Below are 20,926 nucleotides of genomic sequence, written 5' to 3'. Positions count from 1 at the left end.
TTCCCCAGCAGGACGCTGGGGCACAACCTCATTTCTCTTCCGTCCCGGCCCTGGGATCAACCCAGCACATGCTACCTGTCTCATCCAGGGTGAGGATCTGTTCTTTCCCATCAGACCTGGATGTTAAGAACTGTGCTTTGGGCCTGGCGGTGCTGGCATTCGCCTTTGATATCAGGACTCCGGTGGCAAAGGCAGGTGGATCTCTGAGTTCGAGGCCAGCCTGCTGTATGTAGGAAGTTCTAGGACAGCCAGGGCTACAGAGAAACCCTGTCTTAACACAAACAAACAAACAAATAAAAACAAACACAACAAAACACAAAATAAAATAGCCTTGGACGGGTGTGACGGTATACACGCGTAACCTAGCACGTGGGAGAGGCTAAGCCAGGATTGCCACAAGATTGCTGCCAGCCTGGGCTACATAAAAAAGACCATCTCAAAACACAAACTGCTTCATCCCTGACTCTCTCAGAGCCGGCATCAGTGTGAGCCACTGTTACTGTCTTTCCCACTCTTTGGCTTCCCTACTTAGATCCGGTAAAACAGCATAGTCTGTGGGCCGCCTGCCACCCTCAACTGCTGCACCCGGGGGCTTGGCAGGTGGAACGCCACCTGTCTCAGGAGGCTCAGGTGGATGCTGGCACCTCGCCACTAGAGACCCCCGGAAGGCCTTCCAACGCTGGCGGTTGGAAACAGACCATTCACCGGCTCTGCGAGCGGTGTGGCAGTGACTGACGCCAAAGGAGCTGGTCAGAGAGGGTCCCTTCTTCCTTCGCAAAGGTCTTGGGCCTCTGTTCCCTGCCACTGTTCTGTAGGCTCTTGTGTGTGTGTGTGTGGGGGGGGGGAGACACAGAGGTTCGCTGGTAGAGTATGGAGTGGGAGGAACTAAGCTTGAGCCCCCAGAGGGGCAGTGAAGATTTATGGGGCTGGATTTTTACTGGCTGGGGAGAGGCCCCGGGCAGGAGCCACAGAGGCTGCCAGAAGCAACACATGCATAAAACCTCCCTGACATGAAAGTCTGAGGTAGCAGCTCAGCGCCACCCCCACCCACCCCCCCAGCCTGTGGGTGGTGAGAGATTTACAGATCTTGCACAAGGCCTGGAGGGGCCAAGAGTCAGAACAGCTCCCCACCAAGGCCTTCACCTTTCTCCTCTAGGGAAAAAAAAAAAAAAACTTACTCACCTAATAGAACAGGTTGGAGCTGCCAGGGTGATGGCTATCACTCTATTTGGGATCCCGCCCCCTGGAGACTAGGTGGCTCCCAACTTCCTCCATTCCTTGGGCTCTCTTCTCTGCCCCCAGGTCAGGGAGAGGTGCTGAGGGCAGGGTGGACGATGAGAGAACAGAGGGACAACTTTCAAAGGGGTCTTCCAGGTAGTAGCCTGGCAGGCTAAACATAGCATCTGGGCTGATGTTTACCAAGCAGTTATGGCCCTGTCCCCCATACACCCAGATTATGTGTGAGGTGCTACGCACGGGACTCGAACATCCTAGAAAAATCCTAACCTGTAAGCAACACTTTCAGTGTGTGGGTGGGTGGGTGGGGGATGTCAGTTATTTCTCTAGGAGGGAGAAGGGTACAGATGGCAAGATAGGGACATGAAAATATACAAAATCTCTGGCTTGGTGGTGTCCCACACTTCAACCAGAGTCTAAAAAACGCTCAAAGTGACTCTGCCCCATGGAAGGTGTGAGCCCAGATCCCTCGCCTTTAGTTCCTATTCAGCTAAACATGGCTGTCAGGCTTCTCCTGAGACAGACCCCCTACTCTTTCCACATCAAAGGAGGCTGTCCAGGGGAGTCCTTGTCTTTACTTGGGGGGCAGCTGAACTCTTAAGAGAGTTTTGCCATCTCCTACATTCCATCCCCACCTGCATGGAGAAGCCCAGGACCTTCAGCTGGGGATGGGGGATGCACACTGCTAACCACTTAAAAGGGCAGGTGAGAGAGCATCTCTCCAGCAGATGCGGACCCAGAGTCTTTGAACAGAAGAGGGTGGGGCCTCTGTCTGAGGATGCTAGGGGACCTTAAGCCAGGGCTTACAGCCTGAACCACTGGGTTGTGGAGGCACCAGAAAGCTGGTCCCTTCCTTTTCCCAGCTGAACTTTTTCCTCCCCACCTGAGTCCAGACTTCTAAGAGAGTCCTTCTGGTGTGGGGACAGCGATCTGAGTAATGTCTCAAGTGCCTACCCAGCTGGGTGGACTTGCCCACGGTCAGGCCCTACCTGGTGTGGTTAGTAGCCACTCCCCAGGGACAGGCCAGGGAAATTGTAGGGAAAGGACTGAAGTTGAGCGGTAACCTAGTCCAGCGGGGTGCTATGAAGAAAAACCCAGTGTGGGGAGAAGGCGCTAACCTTTCCTCCTGCTGGGATTGGGGTCCACACTCTGAAGGCCAGGGAAGTTAGGGAGGAAAGGTGGCTTTGCTTCCATGACCCCTCCCCCTGCCACCAGCTTCTCACTAGAGTGGGCCGGGCTGGTCAGGACCTGCCTCCTGCCTTCCTCCGCAATTGCTCCCCGTGTTACTGCTCTTGATTTTTTGAAGCCAGATCAAAGGTGGGACCCAGCTGGGAGCCCTAGTAAAATCTCAGCAATGTGGAGCCTTGGAGTTTCAGAGGTGAAACCAGGAACCAGGGGAGGAACCAGCCCAGGCTGGGACTGCAGGGGTCAGAGGCCAGGGGCAGAGTGGGAAGGGACCTGGGGCAGGAGCAAGCTAGAGCAGCAACTTAAAGGCTCCAAGCCGAGCGCTTTGGCTGGCGCTGTTGTCCTTTCAATACAGTGACACCCCCCCCCCCCAACCTCAGTGGCCAAGACAAGAACTCCTCTCCAGCCCAGAGTCCCACCCTTCCACCACCATCTGTTCTGTCACCAGTACTTTTCATAACAGTGAATTCTCAGCTTAGGGGACCCTATTGCTCTCAGCGGTAAACAGCAGGATGGTCTGCTTCCTGGGCCTGGGTGCAGAGTAAAAAATATCTTTATTTCTCATTTTTATGGAGTTGGAGGTTAAACCCTCACAATGCAGGTAAACACGAGTTCTTTCCTTTTTTCAATTTTTTTGTATTGGTCTCCTTATGTGGTACAGGCTAGCCCGAAACTCATGATGGTCCTCTTGCCTGAGTACTCGGATGTTGGGTGGGCACTGCCACAGGAGACTTTCCTCTTTCTTTTTTATACTTTCCAAATGGAAACTTAAAGCTAAGATGCAGTCCTGTGTCCCAGGCCTGCCCACACATTCTTCCTAGTGGTGTCAGATCCCTTCCAGGTGAGCCACGAGACTGCTCTTATCCTTCAAAAGGTCAAATATGTAGTATGTATGTATGTATGTAGATATTGGTGTCTTGCCTGCACATGCATCTGTTTGTCAGATGTGTGAGCTACAGATGGTTGTGAGCCATCCTGTGGGTTGCTGGGAATTGAATCTGGGTCCTCTGGAGGAGCAGTCAGCGCTTGTAACCTCTAAGCCGTCTCTCCAGCCCCCTCCAGAACTCTTCTTGCTTCCCCTGCCTTCTCCTTCTTCTCCTTAACCTGTCTCTCTCCTTGCTAGGAACTGCCTTGCTGTCTTCTAGTACTGTGGCATGGAAGAGGTTAACTGTTGGGTGTATAGCTGTTCTGAAGATATATTCTTCAGGGGGCTGGAAGATGAGTGTTGATAGAGTACTTGCGGCCCAAGCATGAAGACCTGAGTTCAGATCTCCAGTACCCATGTCAAAAACAGTGTGCACATTCATAACCCAGGTTCGGGGAAGGTGGAGACAGAAGGGTTTACTGGCCCCAGTTTAGCTGAATCTGCAGGTTCTGGTTCAATGAGAGACTGAGGACGACAACTATCGCCTTCTTATGACCATATGCACACACATGTGCTTGTACCAGAACTCACACACCACACACACATCCACACAAAAGGCATGCCCCGTGCCTTTTGTAGGGAGATGCTGTAGGGTGGAGCAGCTGAGTGTGTGTGTGTGTGTGTGGGGGGGGGGCATCCCAAGGCCCTACCTTCCTTTTCTCAACAGTCTTGACTAGGACCATGAAAGACTGGGAGCCATGCCCATCAGAAATGACCATGTCTTCGGCGCTCAGCGCTTACACTGTCCCCTGGCTAAGCCTTCCTTAACTAAGGCCTCTGTCCTCAGAACTGCAGGTGGTTTGGACCAAGTCCTGAGTCTTCCCTGCATTGAGGTGATGGCTGCCAGGCAGAGCGGGATGGGCAGTAAGTATGTGGGTCTGGGTACAGAGGAAAGGACAGGAGTGCCGTCCTACAAATTATGCTATCATCAATTCACTGTGACCTCAGCCAACTCCAGCACCTTCTCGAGCCTTGGTTTCCCCTGGTCATAAAATATGGGGTTAATTGTCCCTCCTAGGGAAGCTGGGAGGGTTAATTGGGCAATGGCTCTGAAGAGAAGGAGATCTATAAATACAAGGGATCATTAGAGGGTATTTCACAGCCGTTTTGTGGCCCCGATGGTATTATTAATATGATTATTGTTATTGTTATCGCCACCATCACCCACTTCCCGAGTCTCTGCCAGCTGGGTCCTGCTTCCAGGTGAAGGAGCTCTGCCAACAGCCTCTGTGACCCTCCACCCTCAGGAGTGTCGGGGACCCCTCAGGAGGTTATTTCATTGTGGCATTACAGAGGGGGTCAAGAGCTTTAAGGGGAGGGGGTGAGGGGACGTGCCATGCTTGCTTAGTGAGGGCTAAAGGCTTTTAGTCCAGGGATGACCCTGGTCTGCTGTGGGAAGCCTGGACTCGAGAAGCCTGATGGCTCCATGGAAATGTGCTCATGGTGAGGAGAGGGCCAGCAGGAGTTTGAGGTGGATGGTGTTTTCTGGGACGCTGAGGGACGGGCAGATGGGGATGTGCTCTCTTGAGGAGGCAAATGGCTCTTCTTAAAGGAATCTCTTTGTAGGGGTCCTAGGATTCTTAAGGCCCAGGGATGAAGGACGGCCTAGGCTGGCCAATAATAGGCCCAGAATATCCACCAGGTTATCTGTGTTTCCTCCTTTGGGCATGTAAAACCACGGTCAGGGGCTTCTGAAATGCCTTGGGTGCCCTCTGGCGGCAACACGTGAGTGCTACAGAGGACCAACACCTGCCCAGAGAGCACTTCCTCCTGCCCTCGGCAAGAAGGAAGAACCTACCGGAGGGAGGGATGGCTGGAATGTCCTTGCTGGGAGATTCTGTGGCAGTTGGCCAGCAGCCATCCACCTGGCCAGGAAGGCCAAGGGTAGAGGGAGCTGTGGGGTCACAGCAAGGGACGGAAGTGGTATCCCTGGGTTTGCAACACGGGCAGTTGGTGGCTGTATGTGTGCACCAGGATGCACACTGTGGGGAGCTAGAACATACGAGGGAATCCACCTTTGGCGTTCCTGGATGGTTCACCCAAACCAAGGGTTTTCCCATCAAGCCACTGTCGGGGTTTATGCATCAGGGCGTCAGGGATGTATGGGAGGGTCTTCTCCATAGGTGGAGAGAGAATGAAGAAAGAAAACCAGAGGAGGAAAAGGAAGAGGCAGAGGCCATGGGGAGATCCTAAGGCAAAAGTGAGCATCCTCAGAAGGCTGAGGGGGCTGTAATGGTTTGAAGAATTAGCCTGTCAAACTTGGGCCATAGGAGGGAGTGTGACCCGGTGTGGAGGCCAAGGCTGCCTGCCCTTAGACAAAGGCAGTCAGGACATGCTTCTAGACCAAGAGCAATGTTGAGCCTTGTGGATCTTTCTATATCTTCCTGGGGACAGAGACCATGACTCCGTGTGTCTCCTTCAGTGTGCTCAGCACCCTTGGGGACTCTGGATAGACAAGGGCAGCCACATGCAGAAGAGAACAGAGAGGGCTGGGAAGCAGGGAGAGCCCAGAAGGGCTTCACAGGAAGCTGAAGCCAGGGAAGCAATAGAGCGGACATGGAGCAAGCTGAGCCCGAGTGAGAAGTGCTCAAAGGACCGCCAACAGCTGTGCGCCTGCCAGCGGCACTGTGCCGGTAGTGGAGGGCGCGCGGTGGAGGTCAAGGTAAACATGGACCATACGTGGTGGAGAACGAGTAACTTTGCACACTAGAAATGGGGACAGAGTGGAAACGTGGACTAGGAGGAGGCTCAAAGCAGCTGGAGGCAGCACCGACAGAACTTGCTTCCAGACCCACCAGGGACAAGATGGCGCTGTGACGTGGGTGATGTGGGCAGACACAGCTGGAACCGCCTAGCCACCTTTGCTCTTCAAACACCACTGCAGGTAGGGTGGAACAAGGAGCTCTTCAGGGATGGAGAGGCAGGAGTGGGTTGGCTCAGGGCCTTTGGTGAAGGAATGCTTTGTTTACATCTGCCTTGCTTACACATGGATTACCTGAGGGTCTTCTTCATATAGGTGCTCGGCTCCATCCTAGGGACTGACATCCTGGGATGAGACAGGAGCCCAACTTCAGAACTGCTGAGTCTGACGTATAGTCAGGACTCTGATGTGGTTAGAGCACTTGCTTTTTGTGCACGAGGCTCTGGGTTCAATCCCCAGTATAGGAATCAGGCATAGTGGAACCTGCTGCCTAGTCTCTTGGAAATGGAGACCTGTGAGAAAAAAACAGTTGTGCGGTGGTCTGAGGGGGCTTATGAATGAACTTGAAAGACTCATCGGTAGGGTAGGGAATGTGGTTCAGTGGACCCTGGTTCAGCAAGCATGAGGCCCCAGATTCAATGCCCAGTACAAGGGGCAAACAAGCAAACACAAAGGGTCCCTGTTTTTGTCTGTGCCTTTAATAACCTAAAAACAAAACAAACGTACACCCCTTTAATCCCAGCACTCAGAAGGCAGAGGCAGGTGGATTTCTGTGACTATGAGACCAGCTTGGTGTACAGAGTGAGTCTACAGGGCTACACAGAGAAACCCTGCCTGGAGAAACGAAAAAAAAAACCAGATAGCCAAAACCCAAAAACAAACAAACAAACTGACAGGCTTTAAAAGGGCTGAACCATTCATTTTAAAACTATTGGTACCAGTTGGGTCTGGTGGCCCATGCCTGAGAGCCTAGCACTTGGGAGGTAGAGGCAGGAAGATCATGAGTTCTGGGCAAGCCTGGGCTATTTGAGACCCTGTCCTAAAAACAACTAACCACCCAATCACTACTACTGGTGAATCCTAGGTTTTCTCACTGTCCCCCACCCACACTTTTCATGTGTTCTTCATGAGAGGGCCTCTGGGAAGGACAGAGTTAGCTACCTCCAGCTTTGTCCTAGAAGAGGTTTCCACCCAGCAGGATAGTCAGCCCCACCTCCCCACCAAAACCCCTGCACCCTAATGTACCTGAGTCACTGAATCCGGGCGGAGCCCTTGGCTACACAGCAAAGCAAGCCAAACTGGAAACTGGCCCTGGGAACAGAATGTATGGGCTAAACAAGTCTTATGCAGATGTAGGAGTATGCAAAGTCATTCTTGAACTCCGAATCCATTTCCTGATCATCTCGGATAGAAGGCCCAGTTCTTCCACTGTAGCTCAGTCCCTTAGGGCAGCCATGAGGGAGAATGGGGCTCAGTGGTAGAGACTGCCTCCGATGTGGGAGGTCCTGGCCTTGATTCCCTAGCCCTGAAACAAACAGAAGTGAAAGAGTGGGAGAAGGGAGTCCTTCATGTAAGCCAGTGACAGACCAGGGCAGCCAGCACAAGCAAGGCGAAGCTTGACTGGGCAGGAGTGAAGAGAACAGATTTTGTAGGACAAAGGAAAGGCTTACCTAAGAAGAAAGGGAACTCCTATGTGTTTAGGGACTGTGACACCTTTCCTTGAGAGAAAAGACTAGGGAAGCAAAGAAAGGTGGGGAAAGGCATGAAAGACAAGAGCATGGAGGGTATGTGTGCGTGTGTGTGTGTGTGTGTGTGTGTGTGTGTGTGTGTGTGTGTTTGTGTGTGTAAGGGTGAAGGACCCAGTTTAAGCAGAAAGCTTTGATTTTATAAAGGACATAGAGTCCCAATGAAGGAACGGTGCGTGGGCACACATGTGCACACGGACGCCAGAGCAGGACATACACTGGGTCCTGCTCTGTTGCTGTGTCTCACAAAGCCTGGAGCTAGGTTGGCCACTGGCAGACTCCAGCCATCCTCCGGTCTCCGCCCTGACCTCACATGTGAGAGGTGGGGTTACAGAGGCTGAACTCCAGCTTTTCACACGGGCTCTGAACTCAGGCCTCTTGTGTTTGAACAGCAAGTGACATCTTCCCAGCCCCAAGTGAAGGATTCTAGCTCCAGAACTGATAGCATCTGATGTTTGGTGTTTCAAAACCTAACCAGAGAGAGGTAGACTGGTAATTCCAAATTACTACACTCTAAGCATTTGGCTCTTTATTGTTTATTTATTTATTTTTTTGTTTGTGGTTTGTGGTGTGTGTGTGTGTGTGTGTGTGTGGTTTTTGTTTTAGACAGGGTTTCTCTGTGTAGTCCTGGCTGTCCTGGAACTTTCACTGTAGACCAGGCTGGACTCAAAGTCAGAGATCTGCCAGCCTCTGCCTCCCTGCTGCTGGGATTGAAGGCCTGGGCCACTGCCACCCAGCTTGGCTCTATATTTTGTTATCACTTTATCTCAGCAACCTTTTCTTCGAAGTGACAGGAAGAAGGAGGAGGAAGATAGAAGAGGCGAAGAGAAAATGTAATGAGAGCTGGGGAACAGCTCGACGATACAGTTCATGCTTAGTGTTTATACAGTTCATGCTTAGTGTTGGGGACTTGATCCTCAGCAAATAAGACCCCAGCAGGGATGTATGTGTCTCATCTACCTGCGATCAATGTCTCTCAAATGTTGATTTGGGAAGCTTTGTTACATGTTCTTATAAGTTAATTTACTGGATGTAAAACATTTTTTTCTCACTGTGGGTTAAAACAACAAAACAAAACCAACCAGGAAGGGTGGTACTATGAGGTGGATGTGTGAGTGCTCTGGCTTCAACAAGAGTCTAAGGGTCCACTGCAGATGGGGTGTGGGGTTTCCTACCCACGCAGGTCTCAAGCCAGCGTGAATTCCCTCTGAGTGCTACGTACAGCTTGCCTAAGTTAGTCGTTCGCAGAGGGCCTGGAAGAGAAAGCTAAACCTACCTGTGGTGCCTGTCAAGCACGGCCCCTCATACAGGAGGAGATGAAGCAGAGACCAAGCAGGGTCGCTAGGATGCCAGCGTGCAATTCTGCCCACCTGAGGCGCAGGCTAAAATGCAGATTCTAGGCACACACACCCCGCCCCCCGGGAAATAGCAAATGTAACTAGGGACGACCCTAGGGATCTGCTTTTGATAAAGGCTCAAACACGCCTGTCTGAAGCTGAGAGGATCAGGGAAGCTCTGCGAAACATTGGTGAAGATTAACAGGGGCTTGAGATGACATAATGACAATTCCCTCTAGGAAGTGCCAGGTAACCCAACTCCTGCCAGGTCGTCGACTCTCGAGAGGCGATGGATGGCGGGCGAGGGCCTGAGGTGAAGGCGATGCGCTCACTGGGGGCCGGGCACCGCGTATCCGACAGCTACACTTGAGACTCACCATGCCAGACTGTATTGAGAGATGTATAAGCTCTTTACGGGGCATTTCACAGTAGCACTTCTGATTGGCTTTAGGGCAGATCTATCACTTATCTGCTGGGTTAGAGGTGGGTGGAAGGTCAATTACGACCAATACAAAAACACTTCTCGGCTAAGCCCCTCCTCACCCAGCTTCCTGTTGCTGTCCATCAACCTCCTAGCAGGCGGGACTTTGCCTCCCGCCAGTTGGCTAAAGGATACGTCGTTCATTCCCCCGTTGATTTCCGGTTGGCGACTCCTACCGTCTATCAATGACACTTCACAGTTCTATTGGCCAGACCAACGTCACTCTAGATGCTTCCCAATGATTGGTTGAAAATGCTGTCGGTCCCCAATGTACCAAGCGTTCATTGGTAAAAGCTGCCGTCGCTCGGGCGGTGGCGGGCTCCGGGATTGGCGGGTGCTAGGCGGGCGGTGTCAGGCTCTCGGTGGCGGCGGAGGCGGCGGAGGCCAGGGAGGAAGATGTCGTAATGAGCGGTGGGTCCTGGCGTCTGCCGGCGGCGTCTTCCCGGCCCTCAAGGGTCGGGAAGACGGACAGAGGCCTCGGGGAGGGGAGGCCGGAACCGGGGGTGCCCCCCTGGGACTGGGACTGGCGCCGGGGCCCGGCTACGGGAGGGGCGGGGGAGGAAGGATTCCCGCCCGGAGGAGGAGCGCGGCTGGCCGGCCGGGCGGAGGCACCCGGAAGGGGGCGTTAGACTCCCCGCCCCTCGGAGCCCCGGGCGGGAGGGCGGCGCTTCCGGGGCTGGCAGGCGGCGGGGGCAGCAGGGCGAGCCTGATAACCCCCTTCGCCCCCTCAGCTTGGGTCGCGCCGGGCCTTCAGCCTGCGCCCGAGTTTGCTCCACGCAGGCGGCCGACGCCCCCTCGGGCTCGTCCTGTGGGCAGCCCAGGCTTGGGACCCAGGTGGTGCCAGTCAGATGGGCCCTGCTGGTCTGAACTGCAGCCTGCTGGCCGGGCCACCGCAGTCCCAGAGGGTGGCAGGATTGGAGGGAACGCCCTAGGCAGATGACTGCTGAACGAAAAACCGACTTTTAATGTTTATACCTGGATCCTTGAGCCTGCGGCTAGTATCTGCAAGCTCTTGGAATTTTAGAAGTTTGGAGAACTTGTGGACAGAGCTCCCAGGCTATGGCCCGATGCCCCTTGCGGGGGGTGGGGGGGTTGGGCAAAAATGCACTGGAATTCCAAAAAAGCGTAGGCGCTATCGCTCGTAACAGATGACCTAAGAAATAAAATAGATGCTTTTCTTCATCCGCGTTGCTGGCTTAAGGGTGCTCAGAATCTTCCCTTCCTTCTTAGGTTTCTTTCCCAGTGCCTTATTCTAGTTTTAGTAGAAAAGGAACTGTCTTTTGCGCTGGGCGACTGAGAAACCTGTCCTCTCTACATTCCTTGGTTTTGATTCTAATAGCCTGTCATGTTTAATCGTTTCATAACTAACATGATCCAGGGGGACTCTGTTTGGTTTTTTCTCCTGAACTTTCCCCATTTTTAGGAGGTTACAGGATTATTACATATCAAAATAAAAGTTTGGGCCTGTAGAGGCCTGTCAACGAGGAGAGAGGCAGACCATAGCCAGTGGTCTGTGAGCCAGGAATTGGCCCAAGGGTCCCCTTTATACAGATTTCATTGTAGAAAGGCGATTAACTTTTCAGTGTGTACTGGCAGGAACAGGCTACAGCTGTTCCATGCTGTGCCCTAGAAGGCCCTTGGCATTACAGAGGACAAAACCCTGAGTTGAGACACCCCCCCCCCACCCCCCTGTGGTGATGAAGGTTGAATCCACAAATGTTGGACAAGCACCTCTACGGCTGAGCTGTCTTGGAGGGCTAGAAAGGTTAGGGTGAGCCAGCTCACAGTGAACTGGCACAGGGGATGACAAGAGCCCAGACCACACAGTAGCATTTTCCATTATTGACACAAAGAAGTCCATTGTCTGTAGCGATGAGTATAACTGCAGTGTCTTGTTTTCTTTTAAATTCTTAAGGACAATGAACAGCGCGGATCTCAGAACCTCCCAATAGGGCTTATGTCAGTGTTGCAGTGGTTTCTTATTTAGGTGGTAGGGTGTTGGAGCCTGGTCTTGCTGTGAAGCCCTGGCTGGCGTGTGTTTGTCCTGTGATCTGTGTAGGCCTTGAACTTGAGATCTCTATGCTCCAGCCTCAGCCTCCCAAGTGCCGAGGTTATGGGTGTGTACCAATTTGCTTGGTTTCTAGTGACCAGGCAGACGTCAATCAATACCAGTGACCATGAGTTATCTTTGGCTGAAGTGACGGATGAGCTGTCTAGTTCCAGTCCTCCTACTTGCCTCTTTGAGTAAAATCAACAGCCATTGGGAAAAATAAGCTGCTCTGACACCATTGTGAGCTCCGCAAGCTAGGCTGCTAAAGACACAGGCTCTTTGCCAAAGAAAACTAACTAGGATTTGTCCATAACCGGATCTTCCCCTGGGCACCCAGCTGCTCTGAGGGGAAGAGTTTGACATCCCTGCTGATACTACATAGATGACCTCTACTTAGATTTGATTTAAACATTGGGCCAGGATCACTGAGAAGGCCCAGTGGGTAAAGACACTTGTTGCCAAGTCTGATTACCTGAGGCCTTGTGTCTCACCTGGAAGGAAAGAAACAACTTCAATACTTTTGTACACAAAGACACATACACACAGGGAGGGAGGGAGCACAAAACCAATACATGAATTAGAAGATATCAAAAAATGTGGGCCTGTGGAGGCCTGTCAAAGGGAAGAGAAGCAGTAAAAAAGATTACACGGCAGATGTTTGGGTAAAAAGCCCATCCATGCCGGGCGTGGTGGCGCACGCCTTTAATCCCAGGAGGCAGAGGCAGGTGGATTTCTGAGTTGGAGGCCAGCTTGGTCTATAAAATGAGTTCCAGGACAGCCAGGGCTACAGAGAAACCCTGTCTCGAAAAACCAAAAAAAAAAAAAAAGCCTATCCATTCCAGCAGGTAGAGAAGTTAGTATTTTGGTCTTGACTATCTTAGTTCTTCTAAGTGGTTAAGTGTTTTGGAGAAGTTATAATCCCTTGTAGCAAGCAGTGTCAAGTCTGACCGTTGACGCATATGTGGCAATCCCCAAGCTTTCTTTAAGCAAGTGTTGCCCAACCATGGCCCTTAGAACGACTTTTAAAGTTTCTTGCAGCCAGCTAGTAGACTCTAGCAGTTTTCTAGACCCTGAGCACTCCACTGCTGTAAAAATGGGACTTTTTTTTTTTCTAAGTTTCCTTCAGTCCGTCTCTTCTTTGTTCTATCTACACTCCAACTGGAAGCTTTGCTTGCAGATATTGAAAGTATCAGTCATTATTTTGGAACAAGTGGATAATGGGCACAGAGAGAAAGAGGCAGAGAGACCTTATTGTGAAGGTGTTGTGGAGTGTTGTGAGAGCCTCTGGGTTGACAGCATTATGTAGCCTCATTTTAAGCCTTGTGGGCTGTGAATTTGGAGTAATCTGTTAGGAGATCATATACTTCCTTATATGTTTACTGGGTGGCATGTCTGGACTGTACTTTTGGGTGATTTAAAGGGTGTGTAAACTTCTTCCCAGGATGTTCTAAACCAGGGGCCCAGGCTGGGGATGGTTGATGCACGTAATCCTAACATATTCAAGGTTAAGGCAGGAAGATTGAGAGTTTGAGTCTACCCTAGGTTACTTATCGAGTTGCAGGCTAGCCTGGGCATAGCAAGACCTTGTCTCAAATGAACAAACACAAGGAAATTATACCCACAGGATGGCCCAAATGAGTGGTTCTGCTGGGAGCTTCAGTCACCCGAGCCGTTGGTGCTTCTCTGTACTGCTGTGCAGACTCAGGCATGGCCCATCTCCCTCCTGTCCTTCTTTCTCCTTTCCTTCCACAGCCAACTCTCAGGTCTTTGTTTCTGAAATGTAGATGCAGTTCTGTCTCTTAGGGAGCTTTCTTCATTACCAACCAATGTTTTCATGAGCAGCTTTTCCGAAGACCCCAGGGCAGAAGGTTCTTTTGGAGCCTGGTGGGAAGGTAAAAGTGGTTGAAAGTATGGGGCACGCCAGGCTAAGCAAGAATGAGGCTGGAGGAGGGGCTGGAGGAGGGGGTGGGGGTGTCACTCTCGAGAAGCTCCCTGGTGTCAGTGGTGGACTTGTTCCAGTTGACAAATGGTGAAGTAGAAAACTTTTTCTACTGCTTCATGGGACTCTGAAGGTAAAAACAAAACACAGGCGCAAGTTCAGAATTGGCACCAGCAGCCAGACCTCTCAGTATGCTTCTGGACTGCTCTCTGTCCCTGGCACAAGCATCACTGTGCCTTTCCTCGGGGTGCACTCCAGACTGGCATGCTCTAAGCTGAGACATTGCCCAGTACAGGGCTGAGGGTGGGCAGAGTATCCCATCTTGCTGTTTCTCTGTGTGCCCAGAGGGAGCTCCTGGCAGCATGGAGACATGAAGCTGTCACATCACTGTACAAGCTAGCTGAAGCCCAGCTGTTGGAGTCGGATGATGGGCATCTCATCCCTCAGCTACCTCTCTTTCTGCATCAAGACTGCTTGCTGGGACCGGCCAGCAGCTGCTGAGTTACAGTGCAGAGATTTAGCTTGGGTGGCGAAGGCTAAGTCCTTTGAGAGGCCAGTTTCCCTCTGTGTGGTGATTTAGGCCCTTCAGGTGCCATTCATGTCAGCCACAGGGCAAAATTGGGAAGAATTAGCAGTCATTGCACGTTTCTAAATGTCTCTCTAGAACTTGTTTGTTGGGGTTGTCATCTCTCCTGTGGGATTTGGTAAAAATCACAAAGTGGCTCTTGAGACTGGGAACGGGAATTAGGAAATAGCTAGTAGGTCATGCGATTAGAAGTGAAATAATTCTGCCTCTGGTTTATGTTTAATTGGAAATTGGAGGAGGAAAACAACCAAGAAACAGACAAAGGCTTTTCCCGGGTTTTAGAAGAGTAAATGGAAGCCAGCCTTCCTCTCTTCTCCAGGGAAATGAAGTCACTATTCATTTCAGAAGCTGATCCTAGCCTGGGGGAGCTCAAAGAGTGACTCACGAAGACATTGCCTAAGCAAAAAAGGCAGCATGTTTGTGTAGAAGGAGATTCTTGGGGGGGACTCCTGCTTTTCTCTATGACGGAATTCTGAGTTCCAGTGTTCTTTTTTTTTTTTTCTTTTTTAAGATTTATTTATTTATTTTACATATATGAGTACTCTAGCTGTCTTCAGATACACCAGAAGAGGGCATTGAATCTCATCACAGATGGTTGTTCCTAATTGGAAAGGCCTTGCATGGTTTCCTGGGGCTGGTCCCATCATGCTTAAGAGTTCCCATCATCCCGGGGCCCCCACATTGATGCCCTGTGACTCAGGCCACAAGCAAACTAGGACTGACAGCAGTCATGCTTGGACGAAAATAGTCCAGAATGAGACAGACCAAGTGTTCACATTTAGACGCTCTAGTGTATGGTCTGACCTAATGTCCCCCATTCTCATGCTAACTGGAAATGGTAAGAGTGTAGCCTGGAGCTGTAGTGCCGTCTGTGGGTTGACGTGCTTGCAATGAAGTGTCTGCCCTGCTACAGCTCACAGGCATGGCCACACTTAATGGATTGGGTACTGGGGATGGGACCCGGGCTTGGTGCTCGATAGGAAAGCATGCCAGCAATTGAGCCACACCCCAGCCCTCCTTGGTCTCTAAACTCCATTTAGCATCACTCCCTCTTTGTTCCTTCAGGATTCATTTATTCACAAGTGTATTAAGCAAATATAGAAGGCTCCAACTGTGTGCTAAGTTCTAGAGGTACAAGAGAAACCCTTGCCTTTAGGAAATTTGCATTCTTAATAAGACAGTAATTAAGTAACTAATGAGTACTTGCTGGGAAGTGGTAAGTGCTAAGGATAAAAATAGGGAGGGAGGGAGGGGAAATGTGTGGGAGAGGCAGTTACACAGGGTGTTCAGGGACATAGTGAGATGGGGACTTCATGGAACCCTGAAAGTGACGGGCATTGAACCAGTTCTGTCTAGAGTGAGGGGAGGAGGCTGAACCATGCAGATGTGGGAGCAACAGAAGGACCTGGCACAAGAGCCCAGAAGCTCTGGGGAGGACAGGAAGTCAGATCACATAGGCCTGTGCGTGATGGTTGGAGCGTCGGCTGTCTGATGGGATGCTATTGACCCCTCAACAGAGTGATGATGTGGCTTCATTTATGTTTGATGTGTTGAGAATAAACTGACAGATCAGTGCCTGTCTCAGCTGCCCAGGAACAGACATGGATTAGGTGATGGCGTCAGGGTGAACGCCTCATGTTTGGAATGTGTTTTGAAGTTAGAGCTAGAAGTGTTTGCTTCCACATGTGGAAAAAAAAAAAAAAAACAAAAATCAAAGACAATTCCAAGGTCTTAGGGCCGAGCAGCTGGGTGGATGTGGTTAGCCTTCGCTGCAGTGGGGAATACCTGAAAAAGCATGGAATCAGGAGCCATCGGAAACGTGATTCAGGGCTGCTTACATTCAAGGTGCCCACTGCTGTAAAAGAGAAGATGCCGGCAGGAGGTGGTCTGGAGATAGAAACTCAGGTCCTCTTTATTCAGTATCTGTGAAGCATTGGCTTTGAAAGCCATGAGAGCTGGCAAAATCACCAGAAAGCAGAGAAGACAGAAATGTAGGTCCTGAAATGGATTCTGGAGCTTAGAGTTTAACTGCCTAGAATTTGACAAGAGGGGAAAAACCACCAGAGATTTAGAAGAAACCTGCAGAGCAGGAGGCTGTCTTGGGCACATAAAATAACTGTTTCCAGGACCAAGAACAGTCAGCTCTCAGATCACAAGACGAGGGCTCAGGTCTCGGAGTTAGCAGTTAGATTCAGAAACATGAGGCCTGGTAGCATTGGCAGTTTGGGGAGGATGAATGACGTGTACAGCCTGATTGGAGCCACGCTCAGGAATGATTGTGGAGAGTAATGAGGAGCAGCAAGTGCACAGCCTGCTGGGCTTAGGGTAGAGCTGTCCTTTGCACAATTGTTTGTTTGTTTGTTTGTTGTGTTTTTCAAGAAAGGATTTCCTAGCTGTCCTGGACTTGCTTTGTAGGCCAGGCTGGCCTCCAACTCATAGAAATCTGCCTGCCTCTGCCTCCTGAGTGCTGGGATTAAAGGCGTGCGCCACCACTGCTCAGCAAACTGCTCAGCAAACATGCATTTTAATATACCTAGCCTTCCCAATATTACAGCAAATGTTACACTGGTTTAAAAAACAGGTGTAGTGATGCACATCTGTATTCACAGCACTCCAGAGGTGGAGGCTGGAGGACCAGGAGTTAAAGGCCATGCTTGGATCCATAGTGAATTTGAGGCCAGCTTGAACTCCATGAGACCCTATCTCAGAAACCAAAGACTACTTAGGTTTGCTGAGAGTCAGACAAAGTCATTTGCCACAACGTGTTTTATAACAAAGTGTATATCATGTAACTTACTGGATACTGTACTAAACTTAGAAAACATAATTATGAGTGTGCTTTCATGTACTATGACATTGAAAAATGAAGTTGGAAGCCTGCCGGGTAGCTCAGTGCTTCAAGGTGTTAGCCTGTCATGTCAGGCTGAGTCTGACACCACGGATTCAACCCCAGCACCCACATGGGGGAAGGGGAGAAACAACTTGTAAAAGTTGTCCTCTGACCTCATGTTGGCCATGGCATGTGTGTAGCCATACACAGATGTCCACACATATACACACAAATAAAATATGTTTAAGGTGAGAAAAAAAGAAAGTTAAGTTGAACCAGAGGAGTAAGGAGTCTCCTTGGTGACTGAGGAGTTAGAGAGGTTAGGAATCCCGGCTCAGAAAGGAAGGGTAACTGCTTGATAAAGTCCTGTGTGTATCTCAGGGTCATGGCGGAGCGGTGGGGTCAGGCTTGGGCTGGAGAGGGGATCTGCTCTCTCCTCTTGGCCTGTGGCGTTAGCAGCCTCTGCTCAAGAGTTCTGCAATGAAAGGCATGAACTAAATCTTCCTGTGTGTGGTTGCTGGGTTCAGTTTTCGGGACAGTTTGGAGCCTGTCCCAGCTCAGCTTGCTCCCTCCACCCTCCATCCAGGCTGATTCATTCACTAGTTTCCCTAGAGGTCCAGTTTTGTTCTTTAAAACCAGCTGTAGCTTGCTTTTTCCTCACCAGCTCTGAGTTCTTCCAGGCTAGGCAACTGGGAAAGCCTGGCCTTAGAAACTGCTTTACTGGCTTCTGGCCCAGCCAGACTGACCAAAATAGCCACCAGAAGGACTGTTTGTGCAGAGTGAAATTCCTGCTGGGGAAATACCATAGTGGAGGGCTAAGGAAGCCATAGTTGGGAAGGGTTTAAAAAAAAAAAAAAAGCCCAGTAGCCTAGGGTCTAAGTGTGGACTTTGAGCCCCGTTCCATCCTAGGATAACCTGATAATCAGGGCTCAGGGTCCTTCCTATTATGTTCTCCCAACCCAATCGGCCAGAGAAAGCCCACCCCCTCCAGCGTAGAGCCATCTATGCTCCCTGCTCTGTGGTGAGGCCAGCATTGCCAAGGGTGCTACAGGAGTGTGCACTGGCACCCAACAAGGTCATCTGCTTCTGGAGAGTAAGTGAGAAACAACCTCTAGGGATTATAAGTGGCCAAAGGGAGAGCGCTGGCTTCAGGCTCCCAGGAGAGAGAATGGCAGGCGAGGAGGGAGGAGGCTGGGTGCTTGGTCCCTCTAAGCTTATCAGAAGAGCTTCCGAAGAAAACTATGGGGGAGGTGTGGTCAGGGGAGAGGGTAGAAGGGTTCTGGGTTTGCAAAGATAGTCTTCCAAAAGTGAACTGGCTGGATAAAGGGAAGTGGGCCAGAGGCTGAAAGCTGCCCTGGAGGCTGTGGATGGGAGCTCTGCCTGAGCCTGAGGGGTCATTTAAGCAATGCCTTGGGATTACTGAACAGCAAGGAGAGAAACTTGTACCAAGAATGAGGAGGACCCAGTTACCCACCAGGAGGGTGATGCTCAGGGTCCTGCTGAGATTGCAACTACATATTCCAAAGACTCTATTCTCCCCACTCTTGCGGAACTGTACCAGGAACCAGTGAAGACCAAGCAGCAGCACAGCTTACTCAAAGAGCAGGCCCTTACTCCCATCCCTTAGGCTGCTCTCACTGTAATGGGCACTGGATGCTAGCAAAAGTCCTGACTTCATCTCAGTCCAGAAAGGACCCAAGGAGACGATATACCTGTTACAAAATGGCTGTCAATAAATTTTGCTAGGGAGGAAAATGAAAAGTGGCCTAAAGGTGCAAGCATCAGCTGGAAAAGTCAGAAGAGCCCTAAGCAAGGGAAGGGTAACAGAGATAAGCTCCTGGGATCCAAAGGGAGGGCTGCGGAGGCTGGGGAGGGGAAAGAACAAACAGGCCAGGAGGGAATGCTCTGGGTTGGGAGTGTCTGGCTGACCCAGTGAAGGGCCACAGAGGGCTGGGCTGAACACAGCCCTGGGAGCGAGCCTGTGGAAGCAGTCTGAAGCCACGTGAACAGACACAGTCCCCCAAGGAAAGAGGTCTTGGGTGAGAAGGGTCGTTTGTTGAAGAATATCAGTATTTCAGTGATGGAGTGAATTTGGAGGGGGCGGCAGCCTCGAGAGAGGTCTGGTGACCTGGTAGAAGCAGCCCTCTGAGTGTGGAGGGAGGTGTGGAGGGGACGGCAGCGTGAGGCAGGAGGAGAAGGCTGTACTGGAGGGCAAGAGATGGAGGCGGATGCTCTTAAGAGTCTGGACATTAGGTGCTTTTCTCTCTGTCTTGGGTTCTGTTCGGCCCTCAGTTACCTGATACTCCTTCCTCCCTGCTGCCTTGTTCACACCCTCAGGACTTTTCCTTAGGACAGAGATGTGCCGGTCATTATTGCTTGTATCAAAGATCACTGCCACACTTCAGCTTAGAGACTTGGGGACGTTTTAGCTGAAATGAATGATAAAATCCAGATTCTACAACTGAGAGACACGCACTTTTTTCTTTCAAGAATATTTAGTAAGTGTGTGTGATATGGCTCAGCAGATAAGGTGATTGCTGCCAAACTTGATAACCAGGGTTCAGTCCCTACAGAACCCACGTGGTGGAAAGAACTGGTTCCAAATTGTTCTGTGACTTTCATATGTGTTCAAACACACACAAAATAAATAAATGTAAAAAAGGAGAAAAATGCAGTAATCCTTATTACCCATATTGCTAAGTTGTAGGTTTCAGTGACCACATACTACGGTACTATTAAAATTTGGTGGCTGTGCTGGAGATGGCTCAGGGGTATAGCATTTGCTGTGCGTGTGTGAGGCCCTGAGTCAAACCCCTAGAACAGGAAGAAGACCGTGTAGCATAGTGGAAGTGGTGTGAAGTGATTACAGAATCAGAGCTGAGCCCCTCTGTGGCTTTCTATCCCACTCTGCAGTGCTCTCAGTAGCGTGGAGGAGCATCAAGCATGACTTACATCACATTACACACGCTAAACACAGGGTTCCAGGTGGAGTGAGGCTGCTCGGAGAATCTGTGGGTACGTGTCTGCCTCTCCTTATCCACATCCACTGCCTCACACCAGCCAGAAGTGCTTCTCTCTTTCTTCTTCTTTCTCTTTCCAGAGTAGAATTCTGCAGTGGCAGGGAAATGTTTCTCCCATTTTTGCCCAGGGGCCACACAAAGCTCTCAGTGACAATAGGAGACAGCCATAGTGGTTTTAGACTAAAGAAGTATTTCATGAGCCAGCTGGGGAAGAAAATGAAACTAGGATGAGGTGTGCAGCCGGAAGCAGCAGCCCGCAGCCTCCGCAGTAGGCTCTGCTTTACCCTCTGACCCAGTGGCTCTCAACCTTCCTACCACTGCGACCAGCTGATACAGTTCCTCGTGGAGTGACCGCCAACCATAAAATTATTTTGTTGCCACTTCATAATTGTAATTTTGCTATTATGACTCGCAATACAAATATCTGATATGCAGAATATCTCATATGTGGCTCCTACAAAAGGGCCGACTGACATCCCTTCAGGGGTCATGACTCACAGGCTTAAACTCTGGAGTTCAACCAGGTTTCCACACCGATCGATCCAGGGCTACAGAGGGAGAGCGAAGCGGTTAGGAAGTGCTGGTCTGTCTTTGTTCCACTTCCTTTTACTCTGCCCACTGCAAGTCTCTGTGTTTCGTAATACAGGAAGGACATCATTCACTAAGTTTTGTTAAGTAAACTTGAATCCTTGAGAACCTCCTAAGAGACCTTTGTGGGGCTTTTGTTTTGTTTTTAAAGATTTATTTATTTTATTGTATGTGAGTACACTGTAGCTGTCTTCAGACACACCAGAAGAGGGCATCAGATCTCATTACGGATAGTTGAGCCACCATGTGGTTGCTGGGAATTGAACTCAGGACCTCTGGAAGAGCAGGCAGTGCTCTTAACCG

General features: G+C 50.6%; 1 protein-coding gene across 7 annotated transcripts in view; it reads left to right on the top strand.

The window, feature by feature from the left end:
* The first annotated feature begins 4,682 nt into the window (after nt 1-4,682).
* Nucleotides 4,683-20,926, top strand: part of Sp2 (Sp2 transcription factor) — a 29,628-nt gene continuing 13,384 nt past the window's right edge. For 2 of the 7 annotated variants that reach the window (NM_001080964.2, NM_030220.4), the window contains exon 1: nt 9,954-10,021. In NM_001080964.2, the coding sequence (NP_001074433.1) occupies nt 10,015-10,021 (7 nt within the window). In that variant the 5' untranslated portion in view covers nt 9,954-10,014. Of the gene's footprint in view, nt 4,790-6,026; nt 6,231-9,953; nt 10,022-18,031; nt 18,109-18,969; nt 19,055-20,926 lie in introns of those variants that run through there. The other 5 variants (NM_001363225.1, XM_006534520.4, XM_006534518.4 and 2 more) reach the window with 5 other exon arrangements.

The sequence above is a fragment of the Mus musculus genome, chromosome 11, assembly GCF_000001635.26.
Source record: "Mus musculus strain C57BL/6J chromosome 11, GRCm38.p6 C57BL/6J".
In the NCBI taxonomy this organism is placed as follows: domain Eukaryota; kingdom Metazoa; phylum Chordata; class Mammalia; order Rodentia; family Muridae; genus Mus; species Mus musculus.
Note: the sequence above shows the minus strand (reverse complement) of the source record. Positions and strands in the feature narration are given on the sequence as shown.